Raw genomic sequence first — 21558 nt, forward strand, 5'->3', positions numbered from 1 at the left:
TGACCTCACACGTAACTGCAGGCCAGCCTATCTTAGTGAATTCTGTATGGTCTTTCTTTCTCAATTCTAGTATATTAACCAAATAGGCTAGTAAAAATAAAATATTTTGTCTTTTAATGTTCTTATTGAATATGGGACTTAAACTAGTTCCTAATTTCATAGTCAAAAATATTAAGTATTTCACAAGTAAATAGCTGTTTTCTAAATTCTCATTTCTATATATGGTTTAGAAAAAAAAACACATTTTTAAAATATGTAAATATACTATCTATACTCCAAGATAATAAATACAATTATTTAAATATATACTTACTGCTATCCAATGAATTGGGAAAAAATCATTCAGATTGTGTTATTTTAATAGGTACCTGGAAATAAGCTGGACTATTTATTCATCTTGTAGCTATATTCACTCATTTTTCATCCATCATAAAAGGAGGAATAACTTCTTCCTATAGCAGAAAGGTTCCAGAGTGTCTGTAAATTTTGAGAATTGTTGAAGACAAGGTGAAGTACTCTGATTCCCAGAATGAGACTTTTCAATCAGCAGTTAGAGGTCTTTCTTCATCTTAGTTTTTTTACTAAAAGAACTAAAATGTAGCAAAATTTAATAAAATTATTCATAGTAGGTGATGTAGAAGATGCCATAGAGATGACAGTTTAGTAGATCAAAATGTATTTTTAAAATGTAAGGTACTTTGAATTGGAAATTAATAAGATAAAGATATATGGATTCCCATTTTCGTTAAGTAAAACAGACTAATTGGTATGAACTCTCTGAATCTATACTTTAAGGTAAAATCTAAGAAATAAAATAAACTAAAATTTAGAAAAGAGTTGTGTGCCTATAACTATAAATAAGAGAAAAAGTAAAAATAAATGGGTAGTATTTAAGTGAAGAAGTAGAGAATAAAGACTTGGCTAAACCCTTGAAAATATTAGCAAAGATATATATTTTAAAAAAAACCTTAATATCTTGCTTTCTGTTTTGCTCTATTTTCTAACTCTAGAACAACAAAGTATTCATTTTAAGCACCTAAATTACTGAGAGCAGCATCTCTAAGAAATATCTTTCAGTGGTCTTTTCCTCCAGATAAATTCTCTCTCTGCCTATGGGCTTTTAGCTGCATGGATTAATTCCAAATACTGTTACCAAACACCATTATTGCATGATTACATGCAACATCATGGTTAACATAGGGGAAAGGATAAAAAAAAAAAAAGGTTTTTACCTTTTAGGGTTTGTTGGGGACAATTACATTTCCATTAGACACAGCAAAAATAGGTCAAACCATGATGGGAATTTTTGTTTTGTTATTGCAAAGAACAGTAAATAGATCTGTATATTTTGGTAGTCTTTAGCATGGAGCTTTAATTTCTTCTTTTTTTTTTTTTTTTAACAAAACTCTCTTTTTTTTTCTTTTTTTTTTTTTTTTTTTACCCCTTATTCACTTCTTTCCTGATGTGAAATTCACTCTAGTCTTTCAGGAAAAGCTGTGACCATACTCAAGAGGATTTTTACTCCCTGTAATGAAGAGTGATGGGAAATTTGTCTCCACCACTGGGAGTAGGCCTGAAAATTCTGTAAGTATTTTGTGTTGGCCAAGGTAGACTCACATTGAGTGTCTTTCATCTTTGGTGCTTGCTAGAACACTAACACATCAGTCAGAGAAGAAAGTCTTTCTTTCAGTTTGTGATCCAATAATACCACTCTAAGTACAGGGGCTGGTAGTAACTCCTTGCTGGCTCTTCAGGTTTATGAGAATCAGGCAAAGCTGTTGGCTGCTACGCATTAGAATAGGAGCCCCATTTGTAACTGTGAATTGGAACTGTGTCTCTCCCCTAACCTGGGCTCCTCTGTCTCAGCCAAAGGCTTTGCTCCAAGCACTGATAAAATCAAAGCAGTGGAAATAGAGTGTTTCCTGAGGAATGGTTAGCCTTGCTGCCACTATTCAAACAGCAAGTAGAATGTTTTAGAAGATGATCCCTCTCAGAAATGACATAATGTTGGATCTAGAAGATTCTGTGGCAGTTTGGGAAATGGCAGTTGATAGTTGTGAGGGTTATTTAATTGTTGTTCCCTTGAGACCCATGAAACAAGCTGCTTGTTAGGATTCCTCTGGAAGAACAGAAAATCACTGGTGCTTAACTAAGTGTCTGGTCCCAATAGCTCACAGCCAGCATCAGGTGTTCTATTCGCCCCTGTCCCTTATATATATTTGGCCATTTTGTGTTTTCCTAGGAGAAAAAGATAGAAGAGGAAGTAAATACTTTGAAATGGCAAATCTCTTTTCTCTTCCTCTGTGAATCCAGTAATAAAAAAATAGCTCTTTTTTTGGGGGGGGGTGTGGATATTTTATTCTTTGGAAACCCTCTTTTATATATAGATATTTTTTTCCAAGGGCTAAGTCAGGAAAATGCTGGACTCTACGGTTCTTGCCGATAACACAATTATAGAAATGAGACGTGGGTCTTGTCCAAGCACATAAAAATGGCAGTAGTCAAAACTTCACTGGTAAAGACTACTAGCCTCAACAAGACAGAAAGGCTACTATTACTAAATATTTAATATTTTATTCAATCATTAATTTATCACTTACCCTCCAATATTCTTTTAAGCACTAAGTCAAATAAAGCTGTTTTTAGCTCTGCAGCTGACTGACTCCCAACAACTCAAGCCATTTGGATTCTTTTGGAGCTCATACTGAAGATAAATGAGATTCCTATGAAAAAAATTGAGAATGAAATCGGGTTTTGGATTAGTCTAATGCTAAACTTTGCATTCAGGAAAGAACATCAGAACCAATTTCAACCATACTATGCTGCACAATGAGGCGTAATCCAAACTGTATTACTATGAGGGGTGGGTTCCCAGGTGTTTTAATTGTAGCGTTTTCTAGCACTCCTCTTGGGAAATCTGTTTCCATCAGGACTTGAAATGTCTCTGGATATTTCTAAACTTCTATAATGCTTCAATGAGGAACTTATTAAAGAAAACAAGCAATTAGCTTTCACCAGAATGGTGTTAAATCGCCATCTGAAATGATTCTTTACTTATAACTTGATATCATTTAATTTTCATAAATATCATCAGTTATATCAGTTATCATCAGTGTGGTTAAGTACACACAACACAGAAAACGGATCTCGTTCATGGTAACACCGGACCAACGCTCGCGGGAGTGCATACGGAGGTACTTTGGGTTCCGCACTACAAGTCCCAGAAGGCGCCGCGGTCAGGTGGCCGCTTCTACGCGTGCGTCTCCGCCCCACGCTTGGTGTTGGGGGACGTGGGGGCGTTGCCGCCGTGCTTGGGCGCGCAGTGTGCGTGGCTTGAGCACGGCGGCTGTTTGCAGGGGACGCTTTCCTGGCCGGGGTGCTGTTGTTGAAACGAGCTCAGCATTCGCACTGTCTTTTGGGCCTACCATGAGGCGCCTAGGTTCGGTGCAGCGGAAAATGCCATGTGTGTTTGTGACGGAGGTGAAAGAGGAGCCCTCCACCAAAAGGGAGCATCAGGTACCGAGGTGTGCGGCCCCGTGGAGCGGCCGCTCAGGGGCTGCCGGGCGCTATAGAGCCGCCCTGCAGGTCGGGAGCTTTTTTGCAATTTTCGCTGGGGAGGTCTGGGATACGGGTCTCTACTCCCCGAGCTCCAAGTTCTCGTACCTTGTTAGTTGCAAAGGAGGGAATCTACGAGAGAAGTTTTATGATGGGGCGATTCAAACTTGCCGTCTCATGGAAATTGAAATCCCACATCTTAAATAGTGTTCCTTTTCTCAGGTTACCACCTTTTTGGGGAAGACCCTTTAAGATTCGCATAATCACCGCAGTCCAAAGTTTCTACTTTCAAGAATGTGGTGACAAAGTGGAGATTGTAGAAGACTTGCTTTGCCAGTTCTAACCTAGGAACGATGGTGGTGTTGACAACTAGCCTAATTAGGTCACTAAAGATCAGATCTCACGTATTGTTACCAGTAATTACCTGCTTGATTCTAACTAGTGTTCCCAACTCTGGGTGTTTCTCTCAGCACTGGGTTTTACACATCGAGGGACCTTAGTAAGTACTGGTGAATGATTAGTAGCCAGTATCAGGGTAATTCTTTAATATGTAGGAAAGTCCTTGATGGCAGAATCCCCAGATATTGAGTACTTTGAACTCATCATACAAAATTCATCATGTGCGTTTGGCATAGGCTCCCACCCCCCTTTACATCGTTTGCACGTGTTCTTGTTTTGAGACTGCCTTGTTTCTAGTCCCAATTTTTAGGACCTGACGTGTAGTAGGCACTGGGTGAATATTTGTTGAATTAAAGAATGAACCTTGGAACCTTTTTGTGCCAATTTTCCATTCACCTTGACACTTTTTGCCTAATAACATCCTTTTTAGTGCCATTGCTGTTATAGTTCTTAATAGTTTATGCACAGTTTATGGCACTGCCTAATCGTTCTTTATTGCCACCCGGAATGATCATTGTTAGGGTCTTCCCTAGTCAAAACCCTGCAGTTAACTACTAAATGTCTGTAGCAGTTGTTGCCAAACTTGTGTTTTTTTAGTCATAACAAACCAAGTAGTGATTCACTCTAGCTGTGATTCTCAACTTTGTACGTTGGGGGTGGAAGCGTGTAGTTTGTAAAAGGACCCTACACCCGGAAAAATAAGCCCCTGTTCATGTCCCTCTGTAGTTAAGATTAGCTTACGCTATTATTTATAGCATAGTATCCAAATCCTTAACTGTAATTCAAGGCTTCCCATTAATCAGGTCCATTCTACTCTTGAAGTGCCTGTTGGACCTACCATGAGGTGCCTGGGCTCAGTGCAGCAGAAAATGCCATGTGTGTTTGTGACAGACTTGCCTCCTTAAAGGGAAGTCTCTATTTGAATAAAGTCTGTTTCATCCTGTGAACACTCCGGGCACAGTCTTGTCTATTTTTGCTCAGGCTGTGCACTTTGCCTGGATTACTTACGGGATTTTTGAATCAGACCTTCTCTGAAATCTTTGATCATCTTAGTTATCCCAGTGAGTTCTTCCACCCAGAAGTTGTAGAGGATCACTCAGTTGACATTTACTATTACTTTTCAAACATACATGCCTTGTTTTTTCCAGTCACAGTTTAAAGACTTCAATGAGATGGGGAACTTTGTGTACCCTTTGGTATCTTATATTGTCTTTTGGACATGGTGCTAGCAAAGAGTGGTTGAAAATTGATTCTTATGGAAGGAATATTTGGGGACTCATCAAGAGCTCCATCAGAGTAATCTCCTCCGTAGGATCCTTGGTAAATTTGAATACACACAAACACTGCTGTTGGGCCAAACCTCCTCTCTTCTGCTACCACAGGTTAAATTGATATCGTCTGCTACTAATTGCAGAAGTTAGTGATAAATCCCCGATCATTGTTTTATCTTGAAAGTACTGAGTCAGGAACAGAGTGGTGCTAATTTCCTAAGTCTACGTGCCTCTGAAATAGTACTTCCACATACTAGTTTTAAACCTGTACACACCAGTATTGTGCAGTATTTTTCACATGAAAGTTGAATGTTAATTTATACTGTAAAATGGTGGCTTAAGTCTTTCTCAGAAATAAAAATAAGCTACAGATAAAAAGTTGGTAGGAATCGCAGAAACTGTCTTTTCCTCCATTCTTGTTGGTGTTGGCGGCTCTTCCTGACAGTAGGAAAACCGTAAGTTTTGCAATTTACTACTGCTAAAGCTGAAAGAGTCCCATTTGTTTTTCTTCTTAGCATCAATTATAAATTATACCTGACATTGTATTACACATTCTGTTACTATTTTCCCACTCATTCAAATGAAAGTTCTACCAAAGGCAGGTATTCTTTTTTTATTAACCTTTATATTTCCTAGTGTGGAGGACAATGCTTACTTGACCCATAGAAGGCATTTAGCAAATAATTGTCAAATTCTCAAGTGGATGATGGAACAGTCTGTGCTAGGGATACAGTGCTGTATAGGACACGGTTCCTGGTGTCAGCTCATTATGGTGGATAAAGAAACATGAATAATTGCAAATCTGTGTGGGAAAACAGGTATTGCTGTGATAGAAAGGAAGGGGTGATTCATGAGAATTTCACGGGACAAATGTTTTTAAATTGTCTTGCAAGGTAAGCAGGAGATTATACTTCAGAAATAGTGAAATTAAGAACATTTCAGGTGGGAGTATGTGTGAAGGTGTAGAGACTGTTGATCTTAAACCAGTTTTCTTTCTCTCTTTTTTAAGCCATTTAAAGTTTTGGCAACTGAAACTATAAGTCACAAGGCATTAGATGCAGATATATACAGTGCAATTCCAACAGAAAAAGTGGATGGAACATGTTGTTATATTACTAACTATAAAGGTAAAATAAAACTACTACAAATATTATTATTACTATTATTAATGTTTGTTTTTGAGAGAGACAGACAGTGCGAGTTGGGGAGGGGCAAAGAGAGAGGGAGACACAGGATCCGAAGCAGGTTCCAGGCTCTAAGCCCGATGAGGGGCTCAAACCCACGAAACGCGAGATTGTGACCTGAGCCAAAGTTGGACGCTTAACTGACCACGCCACCCACGCACCCCTACAAATATCTTTAATCACTTTACAAACTATATATATCTGAAATGGGGCATTTACCCTTCATAAACCCTTCGCACTCTAACTATAATAGCACAATAATAAAGTCACAAATGTTACACTTATCTTTCTCTTGAGGGAGGAAAAGGTAATTAACATTTAATACTCATTAAAGGCAGACAATGTGATAAATGCTTTATACATGTTATCTCTAATTTGCACAGTAGCCTCTCCATTTCACAGATACGGAAACCGATCTTCAGAGAACTTAAATAATTTGTCCAAGACCATATAATTAATGAATGACTGAATAGGTGATGGAACCTATGTTTAATCCTAAAGCTTGTTCTTACGCCACTGATTCTGCTGCCAACTCCTTAGTTTTTATTACTATTGGCAGTATCTAATTTATTTCAATTTAATGCCTTTTGAGAGCTAGAAACTAAAATAGAAATTGTCAGTTAAGGACAAAAAATGCATTGAAAGGAGAAATGATCTTTGTGATTTCCTGCGGATAGTAAAATGACCTCTTAATTCCAGCAAGACAAACAGAGCAGTTAAATGTAAACTAGACACATTCCTGTTATCAGGAAATCTTTTCTGAAATGCATATTTTTCCATTTTTAATTGTGATTAAAATACACAACACAATTTACTATCTTAACCATTTTAAGTGTACAGTTCATCGTTACGCTACTGTCACCACCATCTATCTGCAGAACTCTTCATCTTGCAAAATTGAAACTCAGTACCCATTAAATAATTCACTGTTCCTCCTCATCTAGTCCTTGACAACCACCATTCTACTTTGTCTCTATGGTTTTGACTGTTCTAGATACCTCATACATCTGGAATCATACAGTATTTGTCTTTTTTTGACAAGCTGATTTCAGTGTTCATCCGCGGTGTAATTCCTGTCAGAATTCCCTTCATTGTTAAGGCTGAGTAACATTTCACTGTGTGTATATACTACATTATGTTTGTATGTACCACATAATTTTATGTGTGTGCCACATAGTTTTATGTATATGGCATTCACCCCTCATTGTACACTTGGGCTGCTTTCACATTTTGGCTGTTATAAACAATGCTGCTGTGAACATGGTGGGCAAATATCTCCTTGAGACCTGCTTTCAATTCTTTTGGGTATATATTCAAAGAAGTGGAATTGCTAGCTCATATAGTAATTCTGTTTTTAATTTTTTGAGGAACTGCCGTACTGTTTTCCATAGTAGCTGCACGATTTATGTTCCTACCCACAGTGCACAAGGGTTGCAGTTTCTCCACATCCTCACCAACACAAATGTTTGTTTGGTAGTAGTAGCCATCTTAATGGGTATGAGTGAAATGAGTTTTTTATATTTAGTAGTAAAAAGAACAAAAGGTCCGTTCAACCAGAAATGACAATATAATTTTAATCTGGTTCTTCATCTTATTTACTGGGATAGTTAATAGGTAATACGTAATGTCTGAAACAAACTATAATCAATAATTTCAAAGTATATTTGAAGAAACTAAAAGATTTTTCAGGCTTTCATATTTACATTAAAAAACTTAAATATGCATCATTATGTATGATGTATACTAGTGGCAGTTAAGCATGAATGGATTATTAAAGAAAACTTACAGGGCAGGACCCCAAATGACAGTGATTGCAAATCCTCAGTTTATTGCAGGTAAAGGGTACACAGCATTATCAAGGGCATGAAAAGTAAGGATGTACATCACAGCAAAGGGTTTGGGAAGACCAGGTGAAAGCACCTATTGGTACCCTCCCCACCGACCCCCCTTTCCATTGCTCCCAGCCCCCAAGGTCCTAATGGGACACACTTTCTCAAATCAGGAACCACTGATGTATGAAGAGAACACACTTCGGTAATGGAATCCAAAATGGAGTCTCAGCTGGGGATTTTTATTGTTTTAACTTATTTATTTTGATAGAGAAGGGAGAGAATCCTAAGCAGGCTCCACACTGTCAGTGCAGAGCCTGAAGTGGGGCTTAAACTGAGATCATGACCTGAGCTGAAGTCAAGAGTTGTACGGTTGGTTAACTGACTGAGCCACTCAGGCACCCCTCAGCTGAGGAATTTTATATTCTGCTGGTCACAGAGGCATCTTCCTGCTAAGTAACCAGCCTCAACCGCAGAGCCCTCCAGGAGTCTTACTAAAACCAGGTAGAAGACTCATTCGTCTCACTGCTGTAAGTAAAGAATGCAGGCACACTGCCTGAAACTTCTTAGGTCCATGATTACAAATCACTAATAATCACTGTTTCATGCCTTGAACCAGGGATCAGAGCCATGCAAAACAGCTCAGCCTAATTACAGATTTTTGGGAACTAACCCTTACAGCACACAGTTACGTTTCAGGAAAAGTGTGAATATGATAATCTGGATATGTTTCCATTTAGTATAGAGGTAGCTTTCTCACAAATTCTAGTTGCTAATAAAATATGGCAGTGGAATGTCCTTATGACAGGGTTACATATTTACTTTTATCTCAGGTTTACCATTCTTCAACCAAAGACTTCAGTCTTACTACATCAGGTACTGCTGGTAAGAATACATCACATACGGTGTCTGTTAGAATACATATTTACCTTTGTTTTCTAGGATTGCTGCTTTTAGGGAAGGTCACCCTACTGTTTATTGAAAAACTTTATACTGAAATGTCTTCCAAGATAAGTTTTATTTTTTGCCTCTTATACTTTTCCCTTTTATTATTAATATTTTTTTTAGGTCAGCCATACCTTTGGGCTCGACTAGATAGAAAACCTAACAAATTAGCTGAGAAAAGATTTAAAAATTTTCTACATTCAAAACAAAACTCAAAAGGTTAGTGAGCCTTTTTCTTTTCTTTTTTTTTTTTTTTTTTCATTTTTTTCTGACTTAAATCTATAGTTTTGGCTTATTTCTTGCTGTGGTATTCTACACATTATATCCTTCTTAAAATTTAAGCACCTAAGAAGAAAATTGTAATTGAGTATCTTTATATGTAAAAGATTGTTATTGAAAAATATTTTAAATTGTTTTCCTAACATTTTTATGACTCTTCATTAGAGTATGTTGATATTATTAAAACATACATATATATATATATATATATATATTATAAAGAGTAACACATTTTGGTTTTGTTATCTAAGAGAGAAGTCCATAATTTTATAAATCAGACACAAATCTCAAAGGATTATCAGTATTTTTAATTATTACGTTAAAATGCCTCTAAGTATTTTATAAGTAGATACATACATTAATCATTATATATCCACTCTTTCATGTATATATTTATATATACATACTTATAGTGTATTAAAAATTTATCATAAATCTACACATACTGGAACACTGGCTACTTTAGAGTTTTATGCACTATTTACTTATGGTGGTGGGTTCAAAATTGAAAATTTAAAGTGCTAGTATACTCTAACCCTGAGAAGTGCAGTTGCATGGTGTTGATGATGGAGAATAATTATGATACCTGAATGGGGTTTACTACCTGTTCCCACGTTGAATTTATTCAGTCTTTTTAATTTTTTTTTTAAAGCATCACCACATATAAAATTATTGAACTATTTTAGAATTTTTTTGGAATGTTGAGGAGGACTTCAAACCTGTTCCAGAGTGCTGGATACCAGCGAAGGAAATAGAACAATTAAATGGGAATCCGATGCCTGATGAAAATGGACACATTCCTGGTATCATGAAAACTTTTCTAAAATGTGCTTTTGTTTTTATTCGTAAAAAGAACAAAAGATCCAGAAATTGCAGAATTTAATTTTAATCTGGTTCTTTATAGTATTTATCTGTATAACACAAAATTTCTGAATCTAATTTATATTAATAATCTATAAAGATGTTTTATATTAAAAATGTCCTCACAGGTTTAGAATCTTCTCTGAGTTAGTTTGCTACCTATAGTTTTTGGGGATGTGAAAATTTTTGCAAAAGTGTGCTGAATGGAAAGATACCCCAGATAAAGGTTTAGTTCAGCAGCTATGTCTTGAGTACCTATAATGTGCAGAGTACTCAGGTTCTAGTAATACAGAAATGAAGATCAGAACCTTGATCTTTTAGACACCAGAGGAAATGCAATATTGGTCTGATTTAAGAACTAAGAGGAAAGCATCCACAGGGTATAGTCAGAGAAAACAGGAAGAACTCTAGATGAGCCTGTGGTGTTTAGAGGAGGCTTCTAAGGGGAGAGGACATCTGTACTGAAGATTAGGAACCAGGAAGTTAGCTGGCAGGAAAGAGAGGTCAGCTTAGGCAAACTCCCATGAAGAGCAGAGATTTGGAGTCTTGGAAGTTTTATGTAATGCTTCTCTGTGGCTGGAATGTTTAGGGTGTATGACCCTGGAGGACATTATAAAAGTTGAGGCTGGAGATGTGGAATGGGCTCAGATCTTAAAGGGGTTTATATTTCATTTAAAGGAGTCTGAAGTTCATCCTGACGTTGATTGTTAAGCAGGGGTGCAGCAGAACTAAATTTAAATTTTTAAAGCAGGATTATGATAAAAGTAGGTTGGGTTTCCCTGGAGACAAATGGACCAGTAAAGATTATTATAGTCACCTGAATGACTACTGAAGGCCAAAGATATGACGGTCACAATGGCATATGTAGCCTAGTGATTGTTTGATAAAGAATTGTCCACAATGAAGGATCCTATTCTGGTAACAGGAGTTAGGAATAGCAATAACGTTCAATACATGTGGAATCAATACATTATTCAGTTTATATTGGAACAGTGCAGTGAATTGTGGAACACTTAATACATGGTCTGTTGTCCTTGAAAATGGAGATAAAGTGGAGAGAAAACTTAAAAAAATAAATAAGGTTCAGTTCTTGAAAAGGTAAATTTTCTGGTAAAGGAATGCTGAGTGCTCTGTACTGAATCACCAAACAGGTTAATTCCTCAACAGAATAAAAAAATAACCTTATTTAAAAAATGATTGTGATTGAGTAGTAAAACTGCTAACATTATCACTGATTAAAAAATGATAATCTGTGTGTGATAAACATCCAAAAAACATTGAGAATGTACAACAAAAGTAAAAATTACCTCACGTCTAAATCCAAAGAACAGCAATGTAGTAATAGTGTTTTCTTTGCCTGATAGGTTGGGTACCAGTGGAGAAAAACAACAAACAGTATTGCTGGCATTCCTCTGTAGTTAATTATGAATTTGAAGTTGCCCTGGTACTGAAGCATCATCCTGATGATCCTGGTCTTTTGGAAATTAGTGCGGTGCCGCTATCAGATCTCCTTGAACAAACACTAGAGCTTATCGGAACAAATATTAATGGAAACCCATATGGTGAGTGAAGACTTTTCCTATTCAGTTACAGTAACTGTCACTTATAAAGAGAACTTCCTGGGTTCAACTTAAAACACACTAAAATGACTAATTAGAGTTAAATAGCTTTTAGAATTATAGCCATTTCTATTTATGTCCACGGAGAAATTTATTCATGACTCTAACCATTAATCCAAAAGGTTGAATTAACTTCTCATTCTTTCCTATGATAACATTATAGAGCTATTTATGAAAGGTAATTATTCAAGTGTAACTTTTTTTTTTTTTAAATTTATGTGAACTGTGTTGAATGAAAATTATGTGTTTTTCATGGCTAGGTAATTAGTTTAGTATTAATAGCTAAGAATAAATTAAAGAATTGACACTGAATAGCATAATGAGCATTAGAATCTGTACTATGACGAATGGAGTCTAAGTCCAGAGGGCACTGGGGAGTACATTGTTGATAGGCAGATGAAGCTGGATTCAAGGACATTAAAGCTGGAATAGGAAAATCCTGTATAGAGATCAGAAGCTGACTGATTGGCAGGTATAAAGAAGTTACAATAGTCTGGGGCGCCTGGGTGGCTCAGTCGGTTAAGCGTCCGACTTCAGCTCAGGTCACGATCTCACGGTCCGTGAGTTCGAGCCCCGCGTCGGGCTCTGGGCTGATGGCTCAGAGCCTGGAGCCTGCTTCTGATTCTGTGTCTCCCTCTCTCTCTGCCCCTCCCCCGTTCATGCTCTGTCTCTGTCTCAAAAAAAAAAAACAAAAAAAAACAAAAAAAAAAAACGTTAAAAAAAAAAAGTTACGATAGTAATTATACAAGTTATCAGAGATCCAGTATGGCTGTTTGGCAGACATTGATAAGTGAACTTGGCTAATGGTATAGAGAAGGGTTTGGCAGACGTCTGTAAAAGTACAGATAATAAATACTTAGGTTCTGTAGGCTATACCTCTGAAACAAGGCCATAAATAGTACTTAAAAGAATGGGTATAACTGTGTTCCACTGAAACTATGAAAACAGGTGTTCGGTTGGATTTGGCCCACAGGTCATAGTTTGCTGACCCCTAGTGTAGAGTATATGAAGGTGAAATTTAGATTTAATGAGGTAAGGTGACACTTGTGAATGAGATCACTTGTGGTATATCTCTCTTCCAGGAAACCAACTAAACTTTTTGGTAAATTTATTCCTAAATGCTTTAAAAGGCTTTTTTATTTGGAGAAGTAAATGTTCTCATTTCTTTTTGAAACCTTTATGTGCCTAATGGAAATTTTTACCATTTAGGGTTAGGAAGCAAGAAGCATCCATTACATCTTCTTATACCACATGGGGCATTTCAAATAAGAAATCTACCAACCTTGAAGCACAATGATCTATTATCCTGGTTTGAAGGTTGCAGAGAGGGTAAAATTGAAGGAATAGTATGGCATTGCAATGATGGCTGTTTAATCAAGGTAATGGCAAAAAATAGCTTGTGGGATTATTTTGTCTTATGTTCCTAAAACAAAGTAGAAGTGGCACGAGAATACTCTGTACAAATTGCAGTTAATTCTAATGTGTTGTAAAGAAATTTAATTTCCTCATCTCACATGCCACCATTCTTTATATGATAAAATAATGTTTCCCAATATGGATTCATTTTCTGGGGCTTTGGTTGTCCTACATGGCCTTCAGAATTAAGCTGATGAAAATGTCTGGAAAAACTGCACATTACATATTCCCTTCTTGTGGATGTTGCACATGAATGCTCTCTGAGATAATCAGCATAGTTTAACTCCGCATTTCCCAAACTTGATTATAGAATTTGAGTTAAAAGTGCCAGGGTGACAGTTAATATTTACAGAATCAATTAGTTTATACTTTGTGCCCTTTCTGTCTCTTGGATTTGTCTACTCGATTTCGGACAGGTTCCTGAAATTAGTAATGTTCAAAACTGGACCTTTGTCATACCAACCCCAACTCCCAGCAATTCAAAACATCAGATAGCATTTTTAACCCCTCTCTCCATTATTTCATACATACAATTATTTCTTAAAGATTCTGATCTATTGAATATATACTTCTCCCCAACCAGTTGGCATTTAATTTTAAGTTAAGCCAAAATTCATGCTTGATTTACTATATCACCCTCCTAAATGTTATCTTTCAGTCTTCTCCCTTTTCTGTCCATTCTTCACAGTAAGTGAAAATGTTACTTTGCTACATAAAACTGCTTAGTGGCATAAAGATTATTCATGATAGGACCCTTGCTTCACTTTCTGGAACTGCTGTACACCCCCAGCTGCCAAACATACCCATACTGTATATGTCCTAACCATACTTAAGTAACTGCAATCAGAGCAAAAAGCACCATTCTACCCCATGATATTTAGAATGCCTCTCCACCCATATTTTTCAATTGGCTAGCTTCTGCACTCAGCAACAGACTCCATTACATTTTTATGGAGCCCCTGATTTTGTTCCTGGCATGTTTCCAGGTGTTGGAAATACAGAGTCAACAAAACAATGTCTGTGCTTTCATGAAGCTCACAGTCTAATGGGGAAGATAGACAGTAACACGTAAATATATAATATGTCAGGAGAAGAACAGCTATGAAAAAAAAAAGGGTAAGAAAGTGGAGCCTTAAATAGTGCCTGGCAGATGGTGGGCACTCAAATATTTGTAAGTGAATGAAGGTAATAAAATCTAAATACCCTTTTTTCTCTTTTTAGGTTCTAAATACCCTTTTTTCTCTTTTTAGGTTCATCGCCATCATCTTGGTTTATGCTGGCCAATTCCAGATACTTACATGAATTCAAAACCTGTTATTATCAACATGAACCTGAACAAGTATGACCATGCCTTTGATACTAAGAGTTTGTTTAATCTTCTTTCAAAAATAGATAATCAGAAATTTGGCAGACTCAGAGATATCATACTTGATGTATAAACTAGAAATGCAATTAAAAAACAGCTTTATTATATTTAAACCTTGAATATTCTGCCATGTGGAGAAGGTAAAAAATCTCAAGGTTCAGTGTCTAATATAGCAATACATCTTCTAGCATTTCAGGAAATGAATTTCCCAGTTGCAAATGTCTATTCAAGATTTTATTTAGAAGCAGCAAATGAATTTTAACCACTAAACTTAAAAAAATGTAATAGTAATCTCCCCACCTTGTACAAAGGTTGGATTCTGTCTACCATTACTGGGTAGTAATTTAAAAACATCAGTTAAACAATTCTGGATCATTAATTTTGAGAATTAAAGAATTTAAAAAACAATTTAATCTTACTAGACACTTAACAAAACATATAGCTGTAACCTCATAACATGTTTATATACATGTACATATATATAAAATTAGTCTTATATAAGTATGTAAGTATATGTAAAAGTACAATTTTAAATGTTAAAATTATTAAAGTTCACCCTCATACTCTTTAAAAAACTTAAATATTATGAATGTACAGAAATTCATCATAGCTCATTTGATAGACATAATTTAAAAATCTAAAAAAATATACTTTTCTAATGTTTAAAATTTCATATTTTAAATTACTAAATTTAAAATTCACTAAATTTTAGTAAATTTCCAATTTAATTTTAAATTGGATATCTAGTAAATTTTACTAAACCTTCCAAGGTACAGGATATGGAGATGGAAATCATGTAGGTCAGAGACTTGATTTCCTGATGGAGTTTTAACTTACAAAGTTAATAAATAAATAAAACTACAGTTATAGGTGGTCCTTAATAAATGGGGAAATTAGCAGGACTTTCCTCTTCATCTTCAGACTGTTCAGAAGCAGCAACAGGACTGCTTAATTCAACTCCAAATTGTTCAGAAAGTTTTTTTAACTTCTCTTCTAAGAGAATATTCTTTTTCACTTCTTCTTTATAATTATACTTCAGATCTTCAATTTCTTCAAAAAATGAAGGATCAAAGTTTTCCAGTTCTTTTTTCAGCTTTTTTATTTCCTCCTAATAGAAACATGATAACTTTAAAAGGTATAGGTAGGAATAAAATACATTTAGGTTTGAACTAAAGAGATGTAATTACAAACATAAAATCCAAAGTAACTTGAATAATCAAATAGAAACTATATAGGCATAAGTATTTTCTTAGGATTCTGTTAATAAGGTATCACTGTACAAGGTTTTAAGTAACAAACTTGTTAACTGGCAAATCAAACTGTTCTGTAAATTATGTCCTAGTCTTTGGAATTTATCAGTTCTTAAATTGTGTGTGTAGGGGGTGGATATTTAATCTTTATCCAAAAGCATATCAGATACTCTCACTGAGGTAATCAAAGACTTGGCTATTCACTACACAAGTTATGTTAAGATTCTTTGGTTTAGGCTTCATTTATATTTTTACAAATACCTATTTTTTTTAATAGTCAACTTCATATATATGTGTGTGTGTGTGTGTGTATATATATTTAGGATTAGGGAAACTCTAGAACTTCTACCTGGATAAGAGGCCTCTGGTAAAGGGACCATTTGAACTTTAGTGACCATTTAGAATAGCCAGTGATTACTAGTTAATTCTCCAATTCATGCTCTCTTGTTCTGTTTATAGATTCTTTAAGAGATAAAGCATAGCAAGTATCTTTCTTTAAAGGAGCTATTCTTGAAAAGAATTTCAAAAGGAAATAAAAGGCACTGTTCCCAGTGTGACCCAAAACTTAAGAAAATATATTAAAATAATGAGCTATATTTGTGAAAATTAAAAAATAAATTTACTCTTTAATACTATTTGTTTTGTCTTTTTTTTTTTTTTTTTTTTTGTAGCTCTTCAGTATTTTTAACATCGATAAATATAATGAACTCTGAAATGTTAAGGTCAAAATATTAAGTATATTATGTAACCCCAGGAGTTTTTAGGACGCATACTTAAAACTCATAGATAGTGTTCATAAAATTTGTTTTTAACAGCTATTTTCACAAAACATTTATAATATTATAATTTGATAAAATTAATTACCTTCAAATACTGCTTTTCTATATCTGAGGTTTTGAGCTGTGTCTCTAAATCGTTTACCTTTTCCGTTAGTTGATCAAGATCTGCCAAAAAAAATTATAAAAATTAGACTCCACTTTTCCCCACTCTGACAAAGGATTTATTTTAGAGAATGTAAGTAGAAAACTTATGAAACCAGAACCTGGAAAAATATGGCATTTTATGACTGGAACACTTTTCAGGATGTGAATACTGTAATGCTACCTCTCAGGTAATTCTGTAGCAGACCAAGAGAAAAGGAATATGCTAGGTATTAAATGTGTAGAATCAGCTTAATTTTTATATGGGAGAAATTATTTTCCAGAGAAAAAATATAGAGCCAGGAAAAATTGTTAGGTACTCAAAGTACAGCAAAAGAGTAAGTAGACTGTTTGTTAGGGAAGGGGCTCCAACCCAAGTTGGGTATTGGCCAAGGCTCCCGATACCCAACAGTACTGGCTGTTCTGTATCGGTAAATGTGTGTACACACATTTACTGTGTAATTACTACGTGAAAAACTTGGTAGGCAGTGTGGATAATACACCCTAAATACCGTGGTTGGAAAACGTTAAGTACACAAATAGAGCACAAAGGCTTTAATTTATTAGATTCTTACCACCCCCCTCACCTGGAGTTAATATATCTCTAATTTTATAATGAGAATCAGTGGACATGTAGGATTTATTTAATTGCCCTCTTTGCTAGAACCATTTTCTTTAAACACTACATAGGTTATATTTTGCAGCCATTGAAGGGTAAAATTTTAAAAGTAATGCTCAAGTTTGAAAATATAATGGGCAGTTGACATTTTCATGAATGAGACAGGAAGCATATTTCTATTAAGGATCATTTGGAATGGTCCCCTAATTATAAGTTGAAGACAGGAAATATTTTCCTCATCCTTTCCTTTGGGAATAGAGTTAGCAGAACCCATATTAATTTGGAAAGCAGAGAAAAATATTTTTCAAAATTTCACTCACCTTTGTAGAAAGTGCTAATGATTTTTTATAGAGTTGGTTCTTAATCACTGGGATGCTATATGTTACAAAGATTAGTAATGAAATAGTGCAGCAAAAGTGATTATTATGTATAGCACTTCCTGAAAGTTAGTTTAATGATATTTGATAGCTTGATAGAAATGGTGAATTCTGTTCTAAAGCATTATACCAATTAATAACAATACTTGACTATTTCATACAACTTTTTCAATATTCTCCCATATATTCTTGTTGCTACTTTGTATTTAAATAGTGCTTTAGGATTGCCAAGACAGTTTTGGTTTGATTTTGAACCTTAACAGTCTTTGAAATATAATAGGTATCCTTATCTATCTTCTTTAAAAAGATGAAGAATATAGGGTTCAGAAATTTCCTCTCAGGAAAGTGAGGTTTAGAGAGAACTAGCCTAATGTCAACAGTATTAACAAGTCTTTGGTACTGTGCTAGTCTAGTACACTAAGCTGGCTGCGATAAGAGATCCTGTTGTGGGGCACCTGGGTGGCTTGTCGGGTAAATGTCCAGCTTCGGCTCAGGTCACGATCCTACAGCTTGTGGGTCTGAGCCCCACACTGGGCTCTGTGCTGACCGCTCAGCCTAGAGCCTGCTTCAGATTCTGTGTCTCCTCTCTCAGCCCTTCTTCCTGCTCATGCTCTTTCTCAAAAATAAATAAACATTAAAAAAAAAATTTAAGAGATCCTGGAGACTGACTTGACTATTTTTAAAATTTTTTTTTTTTTAACGTTTTTTTTTTTTTATTTTTATTTTTGAGACAGAGAGAGACACAGCATGAACTGGGGAGGGGCAGAGAGAGAGGGAGACACAGAATCGGAAGCAGGCTCCAGGCTCTGAGCCATCAGCCCAGAGCCCGACGCAGGGCTCGAACTCACGGACCGTGAGATCGTGACCTGAGCCGAAGTCGGAAGCCCAACCGACTGAGCCACCCAGGCGCCCCTGACTTGACTATTTTTAGTTGCTTCTTGGCAGTAATACAGTTTCTGTCATCAATAGCTGAGAACAGTGAGGGGCTTTGGAGTTTCAGATTTAGGTTTCATCCTACTTCTCTCACTTTCTAGCTGTTGTGACCGTGTTAGCCTCTTTAAGGTAAAGATCACAGGTGAAATGAAGACAATGGTACCCACCACACAGGGTTATCAAAGTTATAAAATCCTTGTTAAAGCACTTAGCATAGTGTCTGGTACAACTCCTACATGATAGCTCATACACAGTAGTAACAAGAATATGTGGTGGAATACTGAAAAAGCTGTATGAAATAATCCAAGATTGTTCAGATACAAATTGGTATAATCCTTTGGAACAGAATTTGCCATTTCCATCAGGCTATCAAATATACATAATGAACAAATGACTCTTGTTTACAGTGATGTTCTAAAAAGTCAACATGAACAATGAATTAGTGAATATTAAACCGTTACTCATAGGGAAAACGTACATACATATACATACTCAGATCTCACATAGATTAAAATTTTAAATCCTGGAAACAACTCATTCTGGTCAATTTTTTTTTTTTAATGTTTATTTTTGAGAGAGAGAGACAGAGTGCTAGTGGGGGAGATGCAGAGAGAGAGGGAGACAAAGAATCCAAAGCAGACACCAGGCTCTTAGCTGTCAAGCACAGAGCCTGATGCGGGGCTCAAACTCACGGACCACAAGATCATGACCTGAGCTGAAGTCGGATGCTCAACTGAGCCACCCAGTGGCTGACTGAGCGCCCCTGGTCAATTCTGTTGTGTTTTAAAAAAAATTGTTCAGAAAAAATTCAGAAGTATCAAGTGATTCTTCTGAGGCTGCCCCACTAGTAAGTGTCAGAATTGGGATTTAAACCGTGTCCAACTGGCTCCAGAACCAGTTTATCACCCTATGCTGTACTGTCTCATACTGTCTCCATAACCTCGTACCGTCTCTCATCTATATGAGAGCTGAAATAAGAATGCAAGAATGCAGAGCTTCATTTTGTTGCATCTCATCTGAAAAACACGGGTCAAAAGTTAAATTTTTCAGTGCTGTGTATCTGCAAAAGCACCAGGAGTACTGGTTTTGGGGGTTACAAGTAAATTTTAGTGAGTGGCTGAATTCACAAATACAGAATCTGAAAATAATGAGGATCAACCATTAATTGTGTGTGTATGTATACATAATGCACATATGCATATATGCATATATGCATATGTGCATTATGTATACATATGCACACAGCAGTAGAATGATTGATCACTTCTGAACAGAAGCATGTAGAAGGCTAGACTTTGTTTTACTTTGTAAAAGGAGAAAAAATATAGGCAATGTTTACTGTATGTAGTTAATTTTAAGTTAATAAGATGACAACTTTTAGAAGATAACGTTCAGAGGGTTTAAAAGGGCCTGTACTTAGAAAATGGAATCAAGAGACCTAGTATTCATTGCTTAGCCTTGTATCATGATTAAATGTTAACACCATATGGAACACAAAGAGAAAAACACTTGAGCACCTGCTACTCAATATTATAAACAACTTAAAGGACTCAATAGGAACATTATTGTTGGAAGAAGCAAAGAGCTCTAAAAACCTGTTCCAGCGATTTGACTTTATACGAAGACAGTCATCAAAAATCTGAATAAATAAAAAAGGCAAACCCTAATTAAAACACTTGGGTTAGCTCACATGCTATAAGTATGTTATAAAATACTTTACCAGATATGGCGCTTTCAGCTCCACTTTGGTCTTTGTTAACTTCTAACTGATGGATTAATTCTGCCTTTTCTTTTTCCAGCTGTCTATTAGCTAATCTAGAACACAATGATTATGTATTAAAACAATAACAAAAACCAGACATTGCTTCATAAAATACAAGTATTATAAACTGTGTGATGTGCATTGCTTATAACTTGCTGATAGTTATAAAGGTAAACATTTATTCATTTACTCTCACTACTGTAATGCTACCATTCTCAAACTGAGGTCAAAATGAAAATTCTTTGTTTTGTAAAGTCTGATCTGATACCATTTTTTTTTTTAATTTTTTTTTTTTTAACGTTTATTTATTTTTGAGACAGAGACAGAGCATGAACGGGGGAGGGTCAGAGAGAGGGAGACACAGAATCTGAAACAGGCTCCAGGCTCTGAGCTGTCAGCACAGAGCCCAACGCGGGGCTCGAACTCACAAACCGCGAGATCATGACCTGAGCTGAGGTCGGCCGCCTAACCCACTGAGCCACCCAGGCACCCCTGATCTGATATCATTTTTAAGAGTTTTCCTGTTGGAGGAACCTCATGGCAGTATTCCACACAGAATCCGGAAAGTAAATAATTTTTTTCATTAATTAATATTTGCCTCTGGGCAAATTAGGATCTGGTTGACCCTGTTTTGTTTTTTTCAGCATCTATTATGTAAAAGAGTAATTGGCATTAGAAGGATGAAATAAGACTGATAAGCCTGTTAGGCATCAAGTTTGAAAAATCCTAATCTCTAGATATAGCAAACCTGGTTACATCAAAAGATTTTTTTCTTAAATGGTAGTCATATGAACAGATAATGTACCTTAGAACTTGAAGCGCCTGTTGAAGGCTCTGCTCTGTCTCAGCACCTTCAGGAACATATTTGAGAATCTCAATCTTTGGGCACAATAAAAAGAGAGCAAAGTTTGATATGGAACTAGAGTTTTAGAACGATACATATTTTCAGTAAAGCATCTTGAATGTGGGGTTT

At 35.9% G+C, this 21558-nt stretch overlaps 3 protein-coding genes across 14 annotated transcripts in view; 1 reads left to right on the forward strand and 2 right to left on the reverse strand.

Moving 5' to 3' along the window:
* CB4H12orf50 (chromosome B4 C12orf50 homolog) overlaps positions 1–3367 on the reverse strand; it is a 42124-nt gene extending 38757 nt beyond the window's left edge. Inside the window, exons 1-3 of one of the 5 annotated variants that reach the window (XM_042947314.1) lie at positions 3191–3367; positions 2601–2723; positions 369–452 (exon numbers count right to left, since the gene is read on the reverse strand). The gene's annotated coding sequence lies outside the window, so the exon portion shown is untranslated. Of the gene's footprint in view, positions 1–368; positions 478–2600; positions 2724–2818; positions 3000–3130 lie in introns of those variants that run through there. The other 4 variants (XM_042947310.1, XM_042947312.1, XM_042947313.1 and 1 more) reach the window with 4 other exon arrangements.
* Positions 14–16560, forward strand: CB4H12orf29 (chromosome B4 C12orf29 homolog). Of its 7 annotated transcripts, none has more exons than XM_042947322.1 (8): positions 14–44; positions 1481–1584; positions 6235–6352; positions 9307–9402; positions 10149–10265; positions 11688–11885; positions 13152–13321; positions 14609–15300. In XM_042947322.1, the coding sequence occupies exons 2-8, from the start codon at positions 1531–1533 to the stop codon at positions 14795–14797; spliced, it is 942 nt and encodes a 313-aa protein (XP_042803256.1). In that variant the 5' UTR covers positions 14–44; positions 1481–1530; the 3' UTR covers positions 14798–15300. The 7 variants fall into 7 exon arrangements, with proteins under 7 accessions (XP_042803256.1, XP_042803253.1, XP_042803258.1 ...); XM_042947320.1 differs by lacking the exons at positions 14–44; positions 1481–1584 and adding exons at positions 3409–3585; positions 16434–16560 and having other exon boundaries at positions 14609–14697; XM_042947319.1 differs by lacking the exons at positions 14–44; positions 1481–1584 and adding an exon at positions 3302–3516.
* CEP290 (centrosomal protein 290) overlaps positions 15311–21558 on the reverse strand; it is a 92450-nt gene continuing 86202 nt past the window's right edge. For both annotated transcript variants that reach the window (XM_042947303.1, XM_042947304.1), the window contains 4 exons: positions 21391–21464; positions 20544–20638; positions 16839–16918; positions 15311–15832 (listed from right to left, as the gene is read on the reverse strand). In XM_042947303.1, the coding sequence (XP_042803237.1) occupies positions 15602–15832; positions 16839–16918; positions 20544–20638; positions 21391–21464 (480 nt within the window). In that variant the 3' untranslated portion in view covers positions 15311–15601. The remainder of the gene's footprint in view (positions 15833–16838; positions 16919–20543; positions 20639–21390; positions 21465–21558) is intronic.

This window comes from Panthera leo, chromosome B4 (genome assembly GCF_018350215.1).
Source record: "Panthera leo isolate Ple1 chromosome B4, P.leo_Ple1_pat1.1, whole genome shotgun sequence".
Classification (NCBI taxonomy): domain Eukaryota; kingdom Metazoa; phylum Chordata; class Mammalia; order Carnivora; family Felidae; genus Panthera; species Panthera leo.